The sequence below is a fragment of the Phymastichus coffea genome, unplaced genomic scaffold, assembly GCF_024137745.1.
Source record: "Phymastichus coffea isolate CEN01 unplaced genomic scaffold, Cenicafe_Pcof_1.1 PCOF00134, whole genome shotgun sequence".
Lineage (NCBI taxonomy): Eukaryota > Metazoa > Arthropoda > Insecta > Hymenoptera > Eulophidae > Phymastichus > Phymastichus coffea.
The window spans coordinates 450,884-475,413 of NW_026706945.1; the positions used below are offsets into that span (position 1 = coordinate 450,884).

General features: G+C 45.0%; 1 protein-coding gene across 12 annotated transcripts in view; it reads left to right on the forward strand.

Moving 5' to 3' along the window:
• Positions 1-24,530, forward strand: part of LOC131671722 (proton channel OtopLc) — a 37,168-nt gene that overhangs the window by 7,833 nt on the left and 4,805 nt on the right. For 3 of the 12 annotated variants that reach the window (XM_058948372.1, XM_058948370.1, XM_058948373.1), the window contains exons 2-9: positions 3,565-3,860; positions 5,261-5,403; positions 19,815-20,154; positions 20,545-20,668; positions 21,225-21,385; positions 21,536-21,692; positions 21,777-22,610; positions 23,255-23,353. In XM_058948372.1, the coding sequence (XP_058804355.1) occupies positions 3,615-3,860; positions 5,261-5,403; positions 19,815-20,154; positions 20,545-20,668; positions 21,225-21,385; positions 21,536-21,692; positions 21,777-22,610; positions 23,255-23,353 (2,104 nt within the window). In that variant the 5' untranslated portion in view covers positions 3,565-3,614. Of the gene's footprint in view, positions 1-1,612; positions 1,785-3,564; positions 3,861-5,260; positions 5,404-12,478; positions 12,693-14,129; positions 14,549-16,501; positions 16,544-18,943; positions 19,386-19,814; positions 20,155-20,544; positions 20,669-21,224; positions 21,386-21,535; positions 21,693-21,776; positions 22,611-23,254; positions 23,354-24,530 lie in introns of those variants that run through there. The other 9 variants (XM_058948367.1, XM_058948368.1, XM_058948369.1 and 6 more) reach the window with 9 other exon arrangements.

Consider the following 24,530-nt stretch of genomic DNA (forward strand, 5'->3'; position numbering starts at 1 on the left):
CTCTCTCCCTCCCTCTTCGATCGCTGTTGGAATTAATCGATCGAGTACGTTCGTTTACTTTTTTCGTGCTTCAGTTTCCATTAAAATTGTGAATATCGTTTTTACATAGCTTATAAGCAATGAACAGTTAGAGGTTGGAAATTTGATAACCGCAAGTGAATGCCAAAAGCTCGACCCATTCGCATATTATTTCCGATAACAGCCTCTCTCTTAATGCATTTTTCCTGTTGTATATTGAATTTCATTAGCATTCCTATATCGTTTTGTTCGTTCGCGCTATGTAACGGCTTTCATTTTCTATTGTATTACTGTTGTTTCCCCGCGAGTGTTTCATTGTTGTTGTTATTGTTGTGTCGCTGTATACATTTGTTTTGGCGTAAATGCAGAGAAGCTGCTTGATGTTTCATAATAATTAATCGCTGCAAAATAAAATGTAAATATAGTGGTATAGTTATTGATGATCAACGTTGCTCACGTTTGTTTCACTTGCTGTACGGCTGAAGAGTTACTTGACTTAACTTTCATCCACAGTACGATAATAAATCGGTCGAAGAAAGTTTGAGCTCAAGGAATTGTTGTTTCCCTACCGAAATAAATCAACCGATAACAATGGCGAAAATCAAAACTTACGGGACGAACTCCAAACAACCTCGAGTGCGCAGTCCGCCCACTACCGCACATACAAGAACCTCCGCGAATGCAAAAAGCGCTGGCGCTAACGACATCTACATTTTCCCCTCGCAAGCTTGCGTGTCGTGACCGGCGTTAGTAAAACGCCGCATCGCGCGGCGCACACGTGAGCGCGCGGCGCCAAGCAACGCCTTCTTTGGCCGGACGCCCGCGTAGACGCGCATCGGATACATACACACGAGGCGGGAAAAGAAAAGGAAAAAGAGTTATGTGCAACGTCTGCGGGACAAGATGTAGTGGGATGCTTGGGAGATTGGACGCGGCGCTGGACTTTGCAGCGATAGAGGTTTCAAGCTTGCCGAGGGTGGAAGCTTTCGGATCGATCTTACTCTCTACTTGTCGGATTTGATTCGCGTCGATAACCAGCTCGATCGAAAAAATTACTTGTGTTCGTCGAACCGAGCGAGCTTACATTTTCCGCTCTCGTGGACAACGATTTCAAGCCTCGAGTAATCATACTTGCCGGCAGCACGTGCTCGCATAGTACGCATATCGACCGGTACCAACACAGCAGCAGGAGCCCCCAGTCGCATCGCGTCCTGCACAACAAAAGCCACGTCGCGTACATCTCCCGCGCATCTCAGAGTCGTCTGACGCAGCAGCGAAGACGTATCGGTGCCCACACACCGAAGCGAGAAAGAAAAAAGCACGTCGGTGCTCTTTGCTCTTCGGAGCGAGCCAATCGAACCGCGGACGTGTCGCGTGTAGTCTCCTCTGTGTGTATGTGTTTGGCTTTCTCCGTGCGCTCGGCTAGTATAGTCGCGAGGAGTAGAACTCAGTCGGCTCGCTCTCGTTGCACATTGCGGCGGCGCGCCGCAGACGCAATCCTTCTTCTTCTTCTTCTTCTTCTTCTTCTTCTTCTTCTTCTCTTTTTCTCCTCTTTCTCCCGGTATTGGCGTACTTTTCACATAATCGTCGGAGCAAAGTGTCGCGAGAGTGGTCGATAACAGGAGGACGAGAAGCGTGAGTGCCGCGAGGCTGGATGACGATGAAGGATATCGTGCAGGTGGAGCAGCTGACGACGCCGGCCGGCAAGTCGAGGAGTCGCATGAAGGCGTGGTTTAGGTCCTGGCTATCCAACGACAAACGGACTAGTGCGTTCATTCATTTCCTCTTTTTTGCACTTTCCGCACTCTCGCGCTCGCTGCTTGTCGAATTTACGGTATCGCTTCTGTAGATTTCCTTAAACAGACGAGATAGAAAAGAACGCTGTCGACATGGCTTTAATTATTGGTGATTTTCGCGCGATCCAGTTCCATGAGACGATACGCACGCGAGTTGTTTCTCAATTATAGCTCTTTAAATGGTTAATTGGAACGCGTGGCGGAAAAAAAGTATCGCATGGAATTTCGTCAAACGCATTCGAGAGAGAATAGAAACATACAAGCATCTTACGTTTGCCGACACTAAGCAATACGCACTTTTTCGTTGTTGTGAATTGTTAACAAATATCTCAATGGCACGCTAACTTTATTTGAAAATGATTCCAAATGAGAGAACTTTAACATCTGAATAAGTTTGCAACAATTTTCTTTTGTCGTCCTTGAAATTTTCTAGGTTGGGAATTCAGAACGTTAAAGCGCCAAGAAGATTTCAGAAGCTTATGATTAATGCATCTCTTCTCGGTAAAAATAAACGCGCGCATAAATGAACGTAACAAGGAGAACGCATACGCAGAAATAAAAAGTAAATAAATAAATACGAGGAATCCGTCGCGCAACGACGACATCGCACTATGGAGCATGCGAACGGAAACGCGAATCGATTTTTTTCGCTCCCGATCGTGATCACCTAATCATCCGACCGCAAAGAGAGTCACAGCCATGAAAACCGGTTCGCGTTTGTGGATTTAATATCGTTCTTTTGTCACGTGGCGAATACAGCGCTGTTGGACGTTAATTAGCTGGAAGGTGCGCGCTGCACTGCGGTCAGCGGCCAATAATACCTTCATTTCAATTTGCAACACCGCGAAATGGTATGGAGCCGCACGCGATCTATCGAATGATTACGTGCGAGCTTGTTATTAGCGTCCTGCTAAGCAGTTTGCTCGTTTCTTTTTTTCTTCTCTTCTCGCTTATGAAAATAGCAAAACGCGGTTATAACACGATTGCGGACAAAAGTAAATCTGTCTAATTCAATTACGACAATGAGATTGGAAGCGCATTTCACTTTGAAACCGAATCTTGGAGACGAAATACAATACCAAAAGAAAAGCTGCTGGCTACCGCAAGGATTACGTATTCGACACGTGTGACTTTCCTTCTTTGATTTCGTCGCTCGGAATAAAAAATGCGTGTCACACGCGTATGACAGTACATGAACGCTTGACGCCCGCGCAAATCGATCATTTATTAATTTTTGCTCGCTTCCGGTCTTTATTGTCGTATGTTGCTAACGGAATTTCAATTTTGACGCCTCGTGCTTCATTTCGGCATCCAAGTGATATTTGAATTTCAAATTCAAATATGCCTAGAGCAACGTATATGAGACGAATGATATGTATCCGTGTATAGTTGATATTGTTACGTACAGTTGGTTTTTTATTTTTATTATTAAATCCTTTCCGAAATAAATTGTATATAATCATTTCACTCAACCCGTTCTCTTTATTGCATTTGCAAAATTAAAAAATAATGTTATTCAATTGAACATAAAAATCAAAAGTACAAGTAATTCGGTATAGTTTCGCAATAATTTCGGATACATGAAATAGCGGGCAGAGACAATTTAGCCTGAGCGAGCGAAGTGATATCGGTCGTTGCCATATTAAACGTCGAAACAGCTGAACACTGGAAGTAATTTGAAGAAATCGTCGCGTCGCAGGCGCCGAATTGTGTGCGGATTGAACATCCGGTTGCTGGCTTTGTGTTGCAGATCGTGGAAAATCAGCAGCAGCGGCCGGCGCACTCCGGGAGCCCGACGAGATGCAGCGCTGCCCTTACCTGCACGAGATGAAGGAGAGGTTGCTGTCGCAGCCGACGCCTACCGACAGCCTCGACATGGAGCGCCTCGACGCCGGTGCTAACAATACCACCGGTAACACACCGAACAAGCAGCAACAGCAGCATCATCAACAACATCATCATCATCACAGCAACAGTAATAATTCCGGGGTAATACCCGATCCGCCGGAGATGCCGCCGGACTCCCTCATCGGCACCGTCGTCAAGGTATCCGACAAACCCCGCCGCCCGACCAGTCTTGGCTTTGTTCGTATTACACTTCATTTTTTTAAAAACATTGTCACGCTGTAGATGTACCTGACGTTGTCGTCGTGTGCTATAGACATGTAGCTCTGTTTAGTGATGATGAATCGTTGCCTCGTTCTTTATTTATTTTATAAATGAGTATGCATTGACGTTGATATTGATTCGAGTAATAGGCTGCCAAGCGTGTCACAGTATCTAATGTAAACAAATCCTTGGAAAAGTATCAATTATAACGCATATCAAAGAGAATGATTATGTTATAATTTTAAAAAACATTTCATTGATTCACCTATACTGACGCGTTGCCTCTTTAATCTTTCGTTATGATTTGAAATTAAAATACGATGTATCAATCGATAAAGAGAGATATTAAAACAAAGAGCCGTACGGCAACAATTCATCAACAAGCCATTAAATAGAAAATGTTTAAAACGAGACCGAGAGAACTTTTTATTCGCGTTACCACTGACCGTATAAACCATAACGGGACTGCCTCACCTACCGGCTTTTCGCAACAACGTACGTCCATGTGGGCGAAGAGAACGCGCGAACTGTCTTTCACGTAGTCAGATGCTGCTGTGCAAACGTGCCTGCCTACCGGAAATTTTGAACTTTCACCCGATCACGACTCATTAGCTTTCTGACGCTTGACCGACGTTTTTACAACTTTCAACGGGAAGCTTTACAAAGGCTGCGTCGAAATCGAAGAATATTGCGTTGACGTGCAAGGAGAAAAACGTGCCGTAACATTTAAGAGCCGATCTCCAAGTGCACTGATGCGCGAAAGAGCGACCACGTTATGGAGCCTTTGACATTGTGCGTCTGCCAAATTCGTCCGCTTTGGCTATGTTGTGATGTCTCATGAGAGAGGAATGGTGTGCTTACGTGTAGGCGTGTACGAGCACTTGGGCAAATTCAATTTCGTTTTTATGATGGGCTGGTTATGTGGCAGTTACTTAATGGTGACTGTTATTGCCGACGTTCGCCGGTGCTCCCAGTGACACTTTTCATTGTTTTTCCAAGAAATTTCATGGCTTTCGTATTTATGTCGGCAAATTTCAATTAATTGAGATACTTTGGATGCGTCACTAATATAATTTTCCGTGCGATAAATCTTGCTCTGGTGAGAAAAAGGATATTTACTTTAATAAAGGCCGTAAAACAGAATCAATCGAAATACTAAAACCACTGTCAACTCACGATATGACAATACTTTGTAGGTGGAAATATTTTCATAACTCTTTCATGGTAACAGTTCTTAGTGAAATGTACAGACACCAATTTCTCAGTGACAAAAGAGTATCTGAACAAATCACAGAGAAAGTGAAAATCAATTTTTCGATGTCTTGCCTATGTTTCAGTTGAATTCAGATGGTTACGGATCGCACACGTCGCCAGCTCATGCGAGACAGCCTTTGGTACCTCAGAACTCGAATAATCAACCCTTGTGCTTCGCCCCCGGCTATTCGATGTATTATCACAACAATATACCGAAGAACGCAAAGTAAGTGCGCATCCAGATTTTTCTATGAATTTGAAGCTGGCAGACTGTGACACACGTCGCTGCAAACATTGCGATTACAAACTAATACTCCGGATATCTAATCGACACATTAAGTTACGTCGAAAGCACATTTTACGACACTGTGTAAAATCAGCACATCTAGCTCAGCCGAAAAACAAAATTCTTCTCATGCCAAGAGTGTGCGTCGACAAATTCGGTCTACCAGCTTCAATTTTATCTTTTCTCTCCCTATTTATCTGTTGCCGGAGACTGGCATGCGTGGAAATCGATTTTTCGTCCGGATAAGAATGCTGCGTTCTGTACCGACCGCTGATCCCGGTTCTTACAATTTTTACGAGCGTTTTTACTGTAGGTCGCATGAAAACGCGATGCCGACACTAATTTGCTGTCAACCATTTATGTATCTACCTGCAGTTTGTATTATGTTACGTTATTAGGTTATGGTTACTGCAAGAACTAAGTTTTTTCTGTACTATGCAGTGGTATACAGTTTGAAATCTCTATAGTTTTAAGAGGTACGTAAAATATATTTATAAAAATAAATAAAACGAAGTCATTTTGAATTTTGAAAAAATGTTATTAACTATAATTATATCGATTTTTAAAAATTCTATATTTAAATAGTTTTTATTGCAAATTACTTTAACAAATTATAAATATTTTTTTAAGCTAATATGATACCCAATTGGAATTATTTACTGCTTAATTTAGAAGCAATTTGAGAGTTAAAGCGATTATTCGGAAAGTTTTGCGCGTTTACGTTATTCGACGTTACTCTTTGCGAGTTATGCGATGTTGTCACGCCAAGCTTCGTCTGCATGCATATCATGTTTAGCATGATGAGCTTTGAGCTCAACGTGAAAGTTAAGCTTTACCGAAGCAAAAGATTGCTGATCCCAAATCCATAAAATCGATCATATAATTATTCGAGAGAAGAAATATTAAAAATGCGGAAAGACAAAGGACAACAAGGCAAAGAAAAGTAAAGTATAAAAAGCGAAAGATCTACTTCGCATGTATGCTAACGAGCCTTTGAAAAACTTTAAAAATAAGATCCACGTTATTTACCCGGATGGCTGGAGTGTATCCTCGGAGCAAACAACTTTATAACTGTAATTCCCTTTAATTCATACAACTTTGATGGGTAAACTCATAAAACTTGGCGGAAACGACAAAAGATTATACATGTTGCCATAATAACAACAACCTTTTGGACTTACGAAAGTCGAGTTGCGACGAAACTTTTATTTGTCAAGCAAATAATGTCTTTTATTTGCTTTCCACTGAATTCTTTGTACATCGATATAAAAAGTGATCCCAACTCCAAAAAAAGATAAGGCCAATACACAAACAACTCGATCGACCAAACGAAAGGTCAGCAATCCGAAACACCATGTATACAGATATATACCTCAATAACCTCCCTTGAGAACCCTCTTGAAATCGGGGGATGAAGGGAGAGGGGCTACGACTATTTTCTTAGAGCCAGAGAAAAAGAACAATATATCGAAATAAACGGCGACGTCTGCGGTGGCAAATTACACCACCAGTTGGTCGTTGACGATTCGCCGACATCGTCGTCGACGCGGTACTTGATAGGTCGTCGAACTGAAGTTTCATGCATACATGCATCGGCTCGTTCTCTGCGCGTGGGTGCCGTGTTGGAAGCCCTCGAAGTGTCTTGAGCAAGTTGTTGACGGCGTCTTAGCTGTTTCACTCTGTCTATACAGCTTTTCAACTGATATGTCGAGTGCACTGTTTTGGTCGACTTCCTTACGGACTAATTAGCCAATAATTATATTTATACTCAACCGATTCAACATTTTTGTTTTATTTCGATAGTGTTGCATTGTTTTATAAATGATCCCTAAGGCATTTGAGTACGGTACATTAACTTTGCGTAACGTCAATTCTTACTGCAAGTTAAAGTTTCTTCGAGTGTAGTAGGGAGACTAGAAGGGCTAAGAATTACACGATTCGTCTAATTCAAGACTTCCGTCGACTATGCAATTATTCAGGAAGCTGATCTAATCTTGTGGGACGCATCCGATAACCGAAGTGAATTACACGAACGCGCATACATATAATGCGTCGGTGACTGACGTTGTGGAAAAAAGAAATGTTTTCCCCAATAATAACGTTGCAAATGAAAATGTTCATTCCTCTCCCGAGCGACAATCGACAATCAGTATAAAATTACGAGAGAGAGAGGGAATGATCATAAAATAACGCTAATGTTATCGTGATAAATGGATGCTACGATGAGCGGAAAGAAGCAAGAGTATCGAAAGATTCATTCGGCTCCGTTGGATTCATTTTCCGCTAATGCACTTCGGTTATGAAATGCGATGCAAGGCGCATAAAACTGCTTATTATGAATTGAAGGTGCTACGTCGTGCGTCGAGAAAAGCGCGTCTTTCGTTTGCCCAAAAGCAATCAGGACCAATCACAAGTCCTGGCAAACCGTCTGAACACGCAGGGAAGTAGCATTCTGAATGCAGGAGCAATTAATTAATTAACAACCGCCAACGCGAAACTCGCGAAAAGTCGAAACTGAAGAGAGAGGGTGGTCGGTCCGCTGGAGGGCATAATGGGGGAAGAGAGACGGCGCTTAGTTCGTAGGACGCTAGCACTCGCCGGGCGGTGGCAGCACTGGTAGCTCGCAATCAATACTTGGCGGTGCGTGCACAGTTTGCTCTTTGCAATCCTCGAAAGGCGATATAGAGCAGTCGGATTAACATGTTTGCTGACATTCTCGGTATTTCTCGAAGGACGATCTGCCAATGGTCTTGAAGGATCGACAGATCGATATTATCTTATTATTCTGAGGGAGAACGGCCGCAAGAATTTCGGTTGATAGGCTGTTTTTAGTCGGAGGGCAATTCAATGAGCGCCCAGCGAATAAAAGATGCTAGTCACTTGGGGGGATTGCTTCGACATGCGAGTTCGTTATTTTCTCGAGAATTTAGAATTTAATCCGCGCGGATAACGCTGTTTAGAATATATCGAAATAAGCTCGGGAGTGAGTTCCATTTGAAAAACATATCGTCAAATTCGAAATGTGAAATGAAAAATAAAACTTGTTGATCTGGCGTGACCGACTACCTACTTAGTCGACAATTAATCCGGACGATTTACGAGGTAATTAGCATGAAGCTCCGACAAAGAAAGTATCAGATTTTACGAGGCAGCAGCAATAGCACGTCACTCGGAGAGGTCAATGTCTGCAACGTATACGTGCGACCTGCGTTTCAGTGAAGTAACAGCCGTACCTAGTCAGACAAATATTTGACACCTCCCTCCCTGCCCCCTCCGCGCACTTACACGTACACACGTTCAACGCGTAAAACGCCGACATTCAAATATTGATGCCGCACTTTTTTCCCCCTCGCTTGATCTTTCATATGCCTGAATGTTTTTTAGAAAAAGAATCTGTCTAGTATGCAAATCGAGAATAATTATTAGGTCAATATTGAATGCTGTCGCCGTAGCATTTTTCACTCTCGTCGATGAGTGTGCTACGCTTTTTTCGCGAATTCGTAAATTACCAACTTAATTACCGGATTATTCGGAATTTATAACTCCGCAGATCCGCCGCAACACGCAGTAAACGTTTATCGGAAATTCATAGCGATGAATATCGACCGGTACAGTTCTTCTCCCGCGAAAAAGAGAAAAAAAAATTAGCAATGTCCAGCCGCATCCCTTTTATCAGATCGATAGTCGAAGAAGAATCGGAGTAGGCAGACGTCCACGAACAAAAAGACAAACTAAAAAAAACAAAGAAGGCTATACAGTCAATACACATAGTGCAAACGTCGACGAAATCGGAGTAGGGTGGGGCGGGTCTCTTGCTCTCTCTCTCTCTCTCTCTCTCTCTCTCTCTCTCTCTCGTTATACCGGAAGCTGGGCGCGCGCATCCCCTCTTCTCTCTCATGGGTATATAACATTTGGCTGGGAGGGGGGTCACTGACCTGGGTGGTAGCGCGGTGCAACGTTATCGAGCGGGTCAGTGGGTCGCGACGCCGCCCCCTTCAACAGCTATCTAAGCTGCTCCTACCACGGACCGACTGCCTCTCTCGTTCTGTTTCTGTTGTTTCTTCTTTCGGCCTAAAGATCCACACCTTTTGTCACAGATAGTTCTGTCGATCTAGAGCAAGGTTACCGGCCATTCTTGTCATTTGCAAGAACGAAAGCTTGTTTTCTAGTAAATTTTTGTTGTAATACCTCTTCAACCTCTTTTGAACCTTTCGAATTTAGTTCTTTATGAGGCATGGTTCTTTTCTGTTTCCTTTTATTTGCTTGCGTCAGATAGTAGTGAATTTAGCCATAGGCAAATTGTTTGGCTTTGTCATCGAGGAGAAATTGAAAATGTTGCGATGAAATTGTATTTTGCATAATATTTCCAACCAAAATAAGTCGTCTTTCAAACATAATGTGTTTTGACAAAGACCCTAATACGATGCATTATTATTTTTGTAAACCATTGGATTTTCACGAATATGATTTCTATATATAACAAGCTCAAAGGCATTCGCGCTGCAAAGTTGAAGGGAAAAAAATGAGATTCTTTTTCTGAAAAATTCAAGCGAATGTAAGTAGAAGCTTAAATTTTGCAGCTTGCAGAAAACACGAGTTTCCAGTTAAAAGCCTGTAGCCTGTAGAAATAGGCCGGTGACGCGGCTGTGATTTTTAGGTCACCGAATCTCTAAAAACTCATGAAAAAAAGAGCCTTTCGTACCTTATTTATACGGCTTCTCGACTCTAATGATCAGCGATAAAAACATAGTAGCCGAATGTTTCTCATAGTAAATGCAAAATTTATCACAAGCGACAAGCACCACCATGACTCAATATATGTCGTCTTAAGATCGAGGAAAGAAAAGGAAACAGGGCATTATAGTAGAGCTACACAGTAGCTTTTTCGCTTCTAGGATTTGATGAAAAGGCCGATTCGCGGCTTTAACGAAGCTCAGTCGAAGTAGCAGCAACTAGAGGCTCGAGTAGCTGCTGCTGTGCCACTCCACGCACCCCCCTCCAAAGTTTTGTTGAACTTTGACTTTGGTTATAACGAACGGCTGCTGTATAAACAGAATAAGTATAGCGCTTGCCGTGGCCAGGTTGTGCAAGTGAGAAATCTATCTGGAAGAAAATTGAGAAATGGATCTGTTCGAGAATTTCTTCATTGTAAATTAGTCTTGCTCGTTGTAAATTAAATTTTTTATTTGTCGAATTTTCAAGAGCTTACTTGCCTTTGCACAAGAAAAACTTACCACAAGAGGAAGACGTGAACCTAAAATATGCATGTCTTTAAATGTGTACAAAGCTATTTGAAGAGCATTATGGTTGCATGAATGTTAAATGACCACACAAAATGAACTTCATTTTATATTTTTTAGCCACTAAAAGATATCTCCAGCTGGTGTATATATAAAATATTATAAAATAATAACGAATCCGATCAGAAAATATTAGTCTTTTTATAAAAATATCTATCAGAGACGCTCATGTATAAAAAATAACCCAAATAAATCCATTATACATTGAAATTCCCTAGTCGGCTGATCAACCTCACCTGTTACTATCGAAGAAAAGAAGAGAATTCAGTTCGTCCAAACGTACGTGCCATAAAATCCAATCCACCAATAACAGGCAACGTTACATTCATAACAAATTCAATCGGAGCCATCATCATTGGCATGCTTGAGAGTCGAGTCAATAAAAGCCAAAGGCGAAAAAAAGAAGAGCAAGAGGGAGATGCCCGACCCGGTGAGGCCAACTCAATAAGGCATTCGCGCGTGAAAAAAGAATCAAGCATCGTCCATGGTCCACCGCTCTCGCGTGTCCTGCTAGCTAGAACAAAGGACCTATACACGTCGAAAGTCGTTGACTCTTTCTTTTTTTTTTCTTTTTTGCCAACCGATATATAGAGTTTATTAACGAAAGATATTGGATTAATTTGTGTTGTCGAAGACAATAAATTCCGACGAAGGGTGTGGCGAGGGATTAAATTACAGTCTCATGAAAATCGAATGTCGCCTCTTCGCAATGAAAAATCACCTTGGAAGGGAGAGAGATACAGATATATAAGTGTACATTTGCGATTTGTGTGTTACGAGTATTTTTAGGTGCAAATGATCAATTACTGCGGGTCAATCCTTTATAAATATCTGCGAAATTAAATAAGCTTTTGGAATATTCTCCCGCTTGGCAACTAATTTTATAAAATTCACGAAGAGTATTTGTCTCCGTTACACAACGAACCGAGACGACGACCGAGATAAGAATACTGGGTTGTTTCATGTATCTTAATTGCTAATTTAAGCTACGCGTGTTCAGTTCACCTATGGACTTTAGTAGTAGTCGCCCTTCGGAACATGATTAATTTGCAAGGATCAAGACGAGCGATGTGTTTGCTTCCGCAAGAGATTATTTACGAGAAGGCTCTCAAGTCAGTCGGTATCTAAAACGTCAACGATCGACACCTCTTATCCTCTTGCAAATGTCTGACTTGGAAAGGGGAAAAGCATACGCCTCAGGATTTCTCTAGCGAAGGTTGAAACGGAAATTCAAACTGAAGGTGTGCGAATATTGTTTTTCCTCTTGGCAAGATAGAAAATTGGATACACGAAAGAGAAGCTTTCTTATCCAAGCATTATAACATTTTCATCAAGTATCTTGTTCATGCGGAATCAAACTCCCATCAAAAACACCACGACCGTGACATTACGCAGAAACACTCGAAAGCAAGAGAAAATGAATACCAGTGGCGTCAAAAATCAGATTGTCTGTCATGCAAGCCGGCAAAAACAGAAGAAAAGAAAGCTATGCACTCCCCAATAGACTGTCGCGAAAGAAAAAAAAACGCATACAGTCCCTGTACGGAGTGGCAGGGTAGGCAGGTCTGCACAGCGCAGCATCCCTCGGCTGGCTGAGGAAAGAGAGAGAGAGAGAGAGAGAGATAGGGAGAGTGAGAGTGGGAGCCGCTCCTAGTGCGCTTGTGCGGGTGGCAGAGAGCGAGAGAGCTGCCCGGGGAAGAGCGTAGAGAGACCGGGCTTTCTCTCCCCCAGCAGCCAGCAACGACAAGCCAGCAGCCAGCCTCAGTCAGTCAGGGATCGGGATGCTGCGCGGGTTCCAGCGGTGCTGATCTAAGCGGCGGCAACAGCACACCACCACCATCTTCCTTCCTCACTCTCACACACACACACACACACACAAACACACACACGTACGCACACACGCACTCACTCATTCTATCACTCGTAAGTGTACGTGTGTGCCAAGCTAAGGGCGCGCCCTCTTATCACCACCGCCACCACCACACCCAATTTGCTCCGAGTGCCAATTAGAGTGTCAAAATGTGTTATATTTCGGTTTTATAAGTCGTCAAGTGAGCAATTTTCGGGATTCGTTCATCGGGAGAGTCGCACACGCCCGTAGTGCACGAGAGAGGGACGCTGAAAGAAGAAGGAGCGCGCTACCTCGACGCCCGCTCTCTGGCCTCATCGATTCGGATGCGCGCTCCTCCCTACTCTGCGACCAACTGACGGAGACTCAGTGTGTGTGTGTGTGTGTGTGTGTGCGAGGTGCACAGGTTTCAAGCAGTCGAGCCTATTTTTAGAGGGTTTGTTTGGGTTTGAATATTTTAGAGGTCATACCGCCCGGCGCTTTTCGTGCCAAAATTCCATCTTTGTCTTTCTTTTTTGGTCCTTCGAGCCGGATCTTTTCTTCTAGGCGTTGCTCTATATAATCGCGAACAAGTGGAATCCTAGGTTCCATCGGCATTTCCTTGGCAGTTTCGAAATTCGACAACGAAGCGATGTTTTATCATACCTATAAGTCGTCATTATCATTTTACGAGCTTTACGCTTTTACGTGAAATTCTTCGATCCTGTATACCTGACTCCAGTTCATTCTCAATTAGCAAAACCTCGTCTAATCACAGTCGAAGCTTTACGTCGACTAATGCGTCGCTCGAAAACATAATTTAATCTTGTCGTTTGGAGTCTCATCCCAAGTAATTAGTCTTTAAAGCTGGAGGTGCGGGAGACGGAGTGAGTCGACCCAGTTGAGCCATACAAAGCCTCGTGAAAAATTCAAGCAGCAGCAGTTAGCTCGCTAACCCCGATTCTCTCTATCTGCCTGCTGAGTAAGAGAAGATGGAACAGGATCGCCGAGTAGTTCACCAAAATGGCGGCCTGAGGGCGCAAGCGCGTGCCTAATATTCTTTCTCTTCTTTCTCTTTTCGGGATTCGGGAGGAGCCGTACCGTTATCGCACTCGACCACTAACTTTACACGCGCGATTCTTCCATTTTTTTATATACTTTTTATTATTCTTTAGTTCCGAACGAGGAATAGTAGCAGCTTTGCATTCAATTCTTTCAACTCCTCGCACGTTTCATACTGAAACAAAGACTAGAAGAGTCGCTGAGGTTTTTCACTTGCAATTTTGTATTTTTAGAAACTAGGATTGTTAGTTTTTTTGCTCGAAATGTGTGTTATTTGGCTGCATTCTTGTAAGCGCGTGTGTGTGGCAGTGGCGATGGTGGTAGTGGTAGTGGTGAAGACCTTTCAAAAGGTCCATCTCAGTAAATGATTCTAATGAAGGTTCCACTTGACAATGAACTTTCATACGACCATTTACTCGAGGCCCAGGGTAAAAAAAACGAAAGTACTATTTGCAAACTCTGACAAATCTCTGCAGCTAGAACGCCCATCTTAAAGAACGGCAGTCTCAAATCCGGGGACTCCCCGAGTCCATCAACTCCAGCTGAAGTTACCAGCAAAAAGAAGAGCGGATCCGTGTGACGAAACGCCGAGGGCAACTATAGCTGTCGTCTAATTCAAGTGCCAACAGCAGCTCACTAGTGCAATGGGCAAGAAGAAGAAGGACGAGCAGAAAGAGATCCCGGGTAGTGGTGATTGCAAAGTAGCCACAGTGGAGGTGGAAGCATGCGGGGCAAACAATGGCGGAGGTGGCGGCGGCGGCGACACGGCCACTCTGCCCGTGACGCGACCCCTTAATCCACAGAGCGGCGAGCCTGCGCAGGATAACGCCGAGAAGAACAACGCCGCGAACAAGGAGATGGAGTTGAAGAACGTCCGATCCACTCCTGCTAAAAAGTAAGGGCGACGAGAGACACGGGCTCTTTTCTTCCTCTTTTCGTTTCGCCGAGGCTCGGGTCGTTTGCGCGGGGGCACTTAGCCGACCAGCGATTAATTGCTCGACGAATAAACCTTGATCAATCCGATTGACTCGTGTGCGCACGCTGCAAATAGAAATACTAGCTGGCTTGCAGAGCAAACAGGCTCGATGTCGACTGCGACGCGGCTAATTACACGGACTCGCTCCGCACGATCATCGCTGCACCATCACCACAAGTCATTCCTCTCTCATGCAAACATGGCGATCAAAGTTTCAGTGGTATGGCCCGCCATCAAACTCCCAAAAAACCGGACTCATTCGAGTTCACCTTACTCCAAGTGCACCTTCACGCATGGCTGCGCATTTTTGGTTCGCGGCTCGCTCACCTAAAAGCGGAACGGCGAGGGGCGAAGTTGTCGGCGACGAGCGCTGAGATAATGATTTGGTCGGAAGTTCAAGGGCTTACTTTATCTTCTCTTGGTCTGTCGTAGCCGTCCGGGGGTGAAAAGTAAATCCGGCGTGAATGAATTCTAATTTACTCTCGGCCGCAGGGCCTATTTAGGATTCCATTGAACGCGTTGGCGTTGCGAGCGCGCCAAGACCAATTAGGTTTCCATGTTTTTGTAACGGCGCGCATTATTGCTCGAAACTGCAGCGCGACAACTAGCCATTGTCGACGGCGAGCACGCAAGGTTATTAAATTATTCAATGAGCAATAGCTCGCCGCGTCGCTCGCTCGTTACGCAACGACCAAAGACGCGACGCTCGCACAACCAGCTCAAGGACACGCATCCCCAGCCGCGAAACGAGGGTGATTCGGGAGACAATGGGCGGCCTGGAAATAGAATGCGCGTTCTACACTCGAAATCGAACGGGACTTTGTAGCTCGCGAGCGAGAGAAAGGACACGCTCGACGTACATACGTATATACATTGCCTCGGAGAAAGAGAGAGAGGGAGACGCGCCTATCGCCAGAGGAAAAAGGTCGCTCGTCGGGCAGCTGCACGCGTCATGGAATAAGGTCGCTCTGTCGGGAACTCGCTGACAATCGCTTGGCTTCTAATTTATACGTCGCGATGTAAATTTGTTTGTCTTTGGTTGTTATTGCTGTTGTTGCGACGCGCAAGATCGTGTCTGTTTTCAGTAGAGCAAGATCGGAGATTCGGAGAAGCATTCTAGTGCCGTTTAAGCTCAACCGACAATATTTATATTCGATTGAATCGAATGGGTAACAGTTTACTGGATATTATGGCTCAATAAGTGAGGTCGCTCATCCGTCGATAGCTATAGCCTAGCTAATTTCAGAATACCATTGAATCAGCACGTATTATGAAAACTCAGTAAGAATTACTTGAAACTTGTTAACCGGCCGGATCGACTGTTCCCGACACGAAGCTAAAAACGGAATCGCGGGCCTTCGTAATAGCCTTCGTAACATCATCGGATTCGTAGCGAAAAAACTACGATCGCGAACCCATCCCCGCTGATTCGTAATCACTGAAAATTGAAAGCCGATAATTCATCGTGGCACAAAACCGCAACGGAACCGAGTCCTGCTCCCCGAAATGCAGCTCGTAAATCCATCGAGCAGGCACCTCCGCGTGCAGGCCCCCGTGCGCGGAAAATCGAGTCGCCTCGTAAGTAACGGGCGACACGTCTGATTATACGCGGAATCACGGATATTCATTCGCAGCAGCCGAAGAGACGCTGGCGCCGCTGGCTGCAACTCGCCGGTTATTGATCGAGCGCGCGTATACGGCTGTTCTCGAACTCGCAGCGCTGGCGGCCCCCCTATATACACCGATATCGCCGTGCAGCAGCGGCGGCACAGAGTCAGCATCCGCTCTCTCTCCGTATAAGTGTCACCTGCGTGCGCTTTCCCGCTACGCGCGCGCGCAGTCAGTCGCCGCGTTGTCGCCAGCGGAGCGGTGCATGCGCTGCGCGCTCCTCTCGCTGTTTTTTTTTGTTTACCGGTGAATGTTGTGATCGTGATATCGTAGGCTGGATGCGGCTCAGCCTGCGCACATCCATTTTTCCTTCTGGCTATTTGGCCGGAGGGAGATATGCGTGGTCCGAGTGCCAATCGGTGACTGTGTTTCTCGTGCCTCGCGCTCGCCCAAACAATTAGCTTCCGATCGAACGGCTGGATCATTTTGTGACGCGCGATCAAGCTAAAGCGCTGACTCGAGTGAACGAAGCGAAAATTAGTAATGTTTGCGAATCTGAGACAAGCGGCTTGAGGCTATTCTAAATTCAACTATCTCGCTCTCTCGCTCTGTGCATAGCACTCGACTGATATCCCAAGCATCGATCTCTTGGCTCTCAGCTTTCTACTCTGCTCTCGACAAGATATAACTTACGGCAATTATTTTCGAGATAGATAAGAAAGAGATTGTGCCCTCGCTTTCTTTGCTTGGTCAAGCGGTTTGTTTTTCCGCGCGCGAACTTCAGCGATCGGAGTTGCCCGAGAAATGCGCACTAGTTTCGCGCACAGGCAGGAGGAAACGCGTTATTAACGAGAGTGAAACAAAGCAAAAGTGCGAAGCCGGAAAGTCGTAGGCTCGCACGCGCTCTGGATAGGTATTTAAATCCCTTTCGCGAGTCGAAGAACGCGCGTCCGTGCGCATACTGAGAGCGTAGGTGGACAAGTTGTAATGGATCTCTCTCTCTCTCTCTCTCTCTCTCTCTCTCGCTTTGATGAAATGTATACCATTTGCATAATTACCGTGATACACGCGCGCAAGACACGCGCTAGGTCTTGAGTCGAGAGCGCACGAGCAGAACGCCGGCAACGCAAATAACCGTTTCAAAGGGTGCGCGTTTATTTTTCGCCGTTTGGATTTCTGCATAAAACTCGTAGCCTTGAGGGCGCAAAGTACACAGCCGTAAACACGTTGACGAGAATACAAATTAACGCTTACGTGAAATCATAAACAGCTAGAGCGAAAACTTGTCCTGAAAATAAACGACTGTGAAGCGAATGTACTTTCAATCTCGCCGCGACAATGCACCTCAACGATGCACAATCCATTAAACGATCAACAATGCGCTTCGATTCATATCAAAAGAAACTACATTTGACTTCTCTTGCAACTCGAACTACTTAACCTGAAAACAAAACCTCGAGTCGCGACCGTTAAATCCGGGCGAGGGAGAGGAAGAGTGAGAGAGAGAGAGAGAGAGAGAGAGCGAGAGAGAGAGAGAGAGAGAGCGAGAGCGAGCGAGACACGCAAAAAAGTCCATTCCGAAAGCCAGGTTTTCTCTTGGTACGCGCACGCGGAAAGTAGGCACTTGGATATATCGAGCGCGCGCGGCAAGCAGCCTGCAAGGCAGCGCAGAAAACTGTGACGCGCTCGTGAAAGTTCAGGGCGACGACGCGCTGACCCCCATAAACTCGATCGGCGCTTTATTCAGAGAACAGGCGCGCGCGCCTCAATGTCTATGTCAGTTGCCATAAGCACGCGCGAAATTCACGCGCAGCGAGAGCCATCCCATAGGCTGCAGCGGCAGCTTTCTGTGTTGACAAAGATGCAGCGAGCGGCGCCGGCACCCCCCCCCCCCCTGGCCGAGGCAGACCGAAGCTGAACGCGCCACACCCACGCGAGCGGCGCGCGCACCGTCATTACCGCCAAGCACCCAGCCAACCCAGCTTCTGCGAGGGCCCTCACTCTTTCGATCTCTCTCTCTCTCTCTCTCTCTCTCCTTTTCCACTCCCGTTGAATTATTAATTTTTTACGTTATTCGCTTCTCTCCTGACGGAGACATATGTGCGCGACGATATGTTGCTTCTCTCTCTCTTTTTCTTTGACAAATGACAATTTGTTGCTCGTGATATTTCAAGCTGTGTGCTTGTAAAACGCTTTCTGGCAGCGCATAATAATACGCATTATTGTGTGTACATCGATCCTCGGCAAATGCCATTGGAAGCCCGCCAAAGTGTGTCTACTGCCTTCTCAAAAGTGCTATTTCGGAAACTCCATTGGAGCGAGAGATGAAAAAATTGTAGTTGAACGCGCGCGACCACCGAGTTTTATTGCTTTTTTGGCGAAGGAATATCGGATTTACTTTTGAGAGGGTGGCAATTCGATTTGAGCCTTTGCCGAGAATATTGAGGTAGAGAACGAGGGCTTTTAGATAGCTTTCTCAATTTGTTGACTTTCGGGATTTTAATATTTGAAATGCTGATTAGATACCGTTGATTGATTTGATTTAATAATTAAGATTAAGATTATATACTATGAAAGCTCATTAATTGTTGATTAAAATATGAATTCAACTTGCTGGACATTCAACAGTTTCAACAGTTTGCAAAGATAACAGCAAGCAGATGAAAAAAAAGTCCAAGATCGTTCCCTCAAATTCAAAACGGAAGCGAGAATAAAAAAAACACGAGCATTGAATCAGTGTCGTACAGCTAAAAGGCCTCTTTTATCAGCCGCTAGATTCCACTCGGTAGCGAGCGAGGAGGCACGCGTATGCAGCCGGCGTAATAACACGCAGACGCTTACAAACAGAGAACCCGCGCCCACGAAAATAGCAACTCCTCTCTCGACGGAGAGAGAAAGATTTTTCGGAGACGCCTCCACGCTGTCGGCGGCGGCGGCGGCAGTCGTCATGGGGAAAACGCCGGTGACGCTCGCCAGTTTAATAGTAGAAACTTTGTGAGTAGTGCGAAAGTACAATCGATCGGGCAATAACAATAACAATGGCGAACACGGAAGTGGAAATCGCGCCGTTCGTCGAGAACGAAGATAGACCAACGACACCGCTGTCCAGGCGACGAAGTAGTCGAGTGAGACTTGCAAGGAAAAAACGGTGAGATGCATATATGGTTGGCCTGTGTCGCGCGAGAGAAAGCCGATCGAGTGTCGCCGAGACTCGCCTCGTCTCGAAGGAGTTGCACGACACAATTTCAGAACTCTTCGCTGCGGGCTTAATTATGGTGCATTATAAAACCTCTTTCAAATGTCGGCGTTTGAATTTCTCGGAGATGTCAAACAAATCTTGTGAAAATCTTTATCTGAGCTCTTCTCACTCTCGGCCACACACATACCCGTATGCCATTAAACAAACGTGAACCATTTATTTTCTCTTCTCTGATCTTCAGATATCTGAATTTGAATAAGTGCATAAGAAATCTTCCCTCCCTAGAGCACCCGGAACATCAGCGATTTTTGTTCGAAACCACGAGAAGAACTATAAAAATAAAGAAACTAAGCGCCTATTATGATATTATACTTGCAGAACGTCCCTGTTCATAATAATGAGCTTTATCTACGCCAAGCTACTGGTGGTGATATGCATCGCGTACGTGATAAGCGAGGTGGTAACACACAGGTTGCCACTGTGGTACTACGAGGGTTTCTTCACTTACCTGTACGGCGTGAGCATCCTCTTCCTGCTCTACGTCTTCTGCTTCCTTCTGCAGGAGAGCGCGTGTTGCACGCGCGCCGAGACACCACCGCCACCTCCAAAGGAGAAGAAAGACAAGAAAGACAAGAAGGATAAGAAAGACAAGAAAGACAAGAAGGACAAGAAAGACAAGGACAAGAAGGACAAGGAGAAAGACAAGAAAGAGTTTCAGGTATCTGATTGAATTGAGCGCGACTCTCGGTCGGCATTTGCTAATTATCCATTGCGCGATTTTCTATTTCCGTTTCGCGCAAAGCCGCCGTACGATCTCTTTATCTGGACTTGATGCCTTCCGCGAAGCGTTGTATCCACACGCGAGGGGCAACTGCGAATAAAGAAAGAAAGTGACGCAACGCGACCGAAACTTTATGGGGGAGCAAGCGTGAAATTTCGCGGCGGAAACAAAGTTACATAGTGTCCCGAAATAGAAAACGCACGCACAAATATCTTCCCGACGTCGAACGACCTCGCGCTAATTCTCCCGAGCGACGGTTAATATCGATAATGAAAATGAAACTGAAGATTTTTTTATGCGACTGGCGCTTTAATCGTACCCACGCAGGAACGTTTATTTCAGGACGCCACGGATGTGGAAGCTGGCGTTGCCACGCGCGCGGTCAGAAGGCGCAAGACCACCCAGAATGATTCCAGCCATGGCAGCTTCTTCCTGCGGATTGGTGCTATTGGTGAGCGAATGCTTATCTTCCACACCCCCGTTCGCCTCGTAAATTTATACGGTGTTCTATCTCGCGGGCCCGTTAACTGTCAGAGGTAAAACGTATGCGCTGATGTTTTTGATGCGATACCGGTGCTTGTCGTTCACCAGACTAGTTTTATAGGATGCTGCGGTAGATAACTCGCTGAGATTTACATTGACGTCATTTCGACATCATTTTTAACAAATTCAGCAACTTCACGCGTAAATGAAAGTCAAATGGCACTCGTTTATCATTCATTGAAACTACAGCGCAGGCATAATAAAATTAGCCGTTATTTCGGCTTAGCGTCGCCAGTATCAAATCGTTCGTCACGAAATCAGTACAGCAAACGTTTGCGATATCTACGTAAAAAATCGGCGCTAAATCGATGACCCGGTACCGCGATACAGCAGCTCGAATCAATTACCGAATCGCACGCGACGATAAATCAAATTGCACGGACACTCGAGCTTTCAACAGCTTGCTCCTAAACAAATCGCTTCCAAGACATAAGCAAAGGCTTCTATTATAAATTTCATTGAAGCTTTCGGCCTGGGCACGATGGTGTACAACGGACTGGAGTTCGGCACGTTCTTTGAAGTGCCACCAACGTCACCCTGCTATCAGATTCTCCAAGGCGTTAACCCCGTTCTCCAGATGATCTTTACTTTCATGCAAATGTACTTTATCTTCATGAATTCTAGGGTAAGTGTGCCCTCTACTTGTCCTCAAAGCGCTTCCCAAGCACTTTTTCTCTGCTTTGCCTACCTCCCTTTCTTCAACTCAGCCTCGATCAACGTAACGTTCTATCCTCGACGAAGTAACGAACGCCACGTTTTTCTTTGCTATTCGCAGTTAAACATCCACCGATTCAAAGTGATCGCCCGATTCGGCCTCATGCACGTGGTCGCGACGAACGTGTGCGTTTGGATTCGTACCCTCGTGCTCGAGAGCATCAAGGAGATCTCATCGTACCACCGGAGGCAAGGTCGCGCTGAAGAAGGTATCCTCGGTAAGTGTGATCGAAACGAGCGATTAGTCCCCACGCCTGGCTCGCCCAAAACTAATCGATGAGCTTGCTTGTGAAATGCCGTAGCGAGCATAAGGGACCACTCGATCCGTCACGCGGGCAGCTTCCTCGGCGAGCTGCCGCGCGATCCAGCGATGAACTTGCGCATGTCGACCCCTTACCCCGGCAAATTCGTACGCACCGTGGCAACGACCGCATCGAGCCTGGCGCGAATGGCGCGCACCACCGTGAGACCGGTAGCTCGCGCGGTGACCCTGGGCACTTCGAGCAGCAGCTCCGAGTGGCCGGTGTCGTCGGCGTACCCATCGTCGACCACCACGACGACCACGACGACGACAATGGCGACGACCCCGACCGAAGCAGCGTCGGCGAGCCCATCGACGGCAGCCACGACGCTGTCGACTTTCCTTACCACCCTCCTGCCGACGAGGAAGGACGTAATCACCTCGCCAGCGAGCACCGAAGCCGTGGCAACGCTCGCCGACGGTCTGCTCAGCAACATCGATCTGCAATCCGACAGCAAGAATACCATTCCACGCTTCCTCGACGCGGCTAATTCCACTGCGACGAACTTCACCGGTGCAGCTGCCAGTATGATCTCGCCACTTTGGAACCCGAGCTTCAATGCCTACGCCGAAGCGTTGACCCTCACCACCCGCTCGCCGGTGATGGATAACAATACTTGTGGACGTGTCAACATTATGGGCAGCATCGTCAAGGATTCGGCTCCCTATCTGTTCCCGTTCATCATCGAGTACAGCTTGATCGGGGCTGCGGTGATCTACGTCATGTGGAAGCACATCGGTAGATATCCGAGATGCCCCCATCAAGCCGAAGCTGATCTCGAGCGTAGACTCGAGGCTATGCTGTCGCGGCGTGCTGTTGCTCTTGCTCAAGCAGGTACGTACCCATTGATTGAAATGCTTCTTCATTCTATCTTTTCTTTATTCTGTATATTTGTATTTTACTTGGCTGATGATCGCTGTGCTAAGTTTCAAATATTCACAAATTAAATTGGTTACTTGAGTACGGAAATTCATCAGCGAGGTATCAATTTATTATACTTGATGGATAATAATATTACTACGAGGGAAAGATAACATTGTTATTTGCAATAGACTAACACTTTGGATTTCGTAAAACTTAGTATAAAACAATTGATGGTTACGAGTTCACACTAAAAATAATGAATAACAAATTAGAAAGAAGTAAGAGATGTATTATGTGCAATACATTATATAAATGGAAATTGGTATTCTGGGATTTTATTAAGCTCGCTCAATGCCAGTTTCATTAACCAACAATAGCTGGCGGTCGCATATTATACCCATTCCATTTTACGATGTCATATTCTCTCTCACACACTCACACCAAATCACAAAATTCATGTTCATTATTATGCACTAATGCCTCTCACAATAGTTAACAAAAATAAATAAAACATTAAAATTAATCATCGCCGCCATTTATCATCCATTAAAAAAATTACACTTCTTTCATCATTCTCTTACCTTGTTTTCCCTTTTCTTACTCATTGCTTTTAGATGATGAGTCGGCTGTCGATACGAATGACGAGTCAGGCAAAGTCGATAAGCAGGAAGAGGTCAAAGTTGAGGCCAAGACCAGTAAAAAAGTAGCCAAAGGTACGGCTGTCATTCTCTCTCTCTCTCTCTCTCTCTCTCTCTCTCTCTCTCTCTCTCTCTCTCTCTCTCTCTCTGTCTCTGTCTCTGTCTCTGTCTCTGTCTCTGTCTGTCTATGAGTCTGTCTGTCTCTCTGTCTACTTATCTGTCTGTCTGTCTCTCTCTGTCGCTCTCTCTCTCTCTCTCTCTCTCTCTCACTCACTCACTCACTCACTCACTCACTCACTCACTCACTCACTCACTCACTCACTCACTGACTCACTCACTCACTCACTCACACACACTCACACACTCACTCTCTCTCTCTCTTTCTCTCTCTCTCTCTCTCTCTCTCTCTCTCTCTCTCTCTCTCTTTCACGTTGTAACACACACAAAGCAGCTTGATGAATTTTCTCTGAATACCAATTTTCACGAGCTTGATTGACAAACTCACGCTCGAGATTTGGTTGGCACTCCTCGCAGACTATTGATCATGGCAGAACTTCCATTTGATGACGGCGATAATTGGTTTCCTTTCTAGCACTTCAGCGTGATCCACCACATAAGCGACATTCCGTTGTGTTTATTATCGAGCTTATCCTATAAAAGTAGGGAGAAACACTTTTATTAAGTGAAAATCCCGCTTTGCATAATGCTGTCTATACCACAGGAACAGAAAGTTAGATATCAAGTATTTGCATTACATGTGGTATGACAGCATAACCGTAACTTTCTTTTATTTTTATCGTTTGTCGTACATAGTTGAATCGGATTTTTTTAATAGCTTTGATCGTGCTGCCATCGGATTTCAGTTGCACATATCATTATTTTGTAAAAATATCTATTACTTCACCATCATAGATTACAATTTTTACTTATTTCCTTTCGAAAGGTTTATAGATTGTAATGACATGTCGTTTTCTTTTCATTATTTTGTAGTAAGTGCATAAATTTAATAGTTATATTTTTCAAGTTATGAAGTCGTGGCGATATTTATAAATACTATACATGTGATTAAATTAGGAAAAGAACAACCATTGTTCATAAAATTGAATGATTATCAACTTTCATTGGTGTTTACAAGAGGTCGCAACTGAAATGCCTCAGTTGAAAAAAATAGCACAACTTATAACTATTGATCAGATCTTGATAAGGAATTCTTCATCTATGAATGAGGAGCAAAACCATGTTTGTTCTAGCC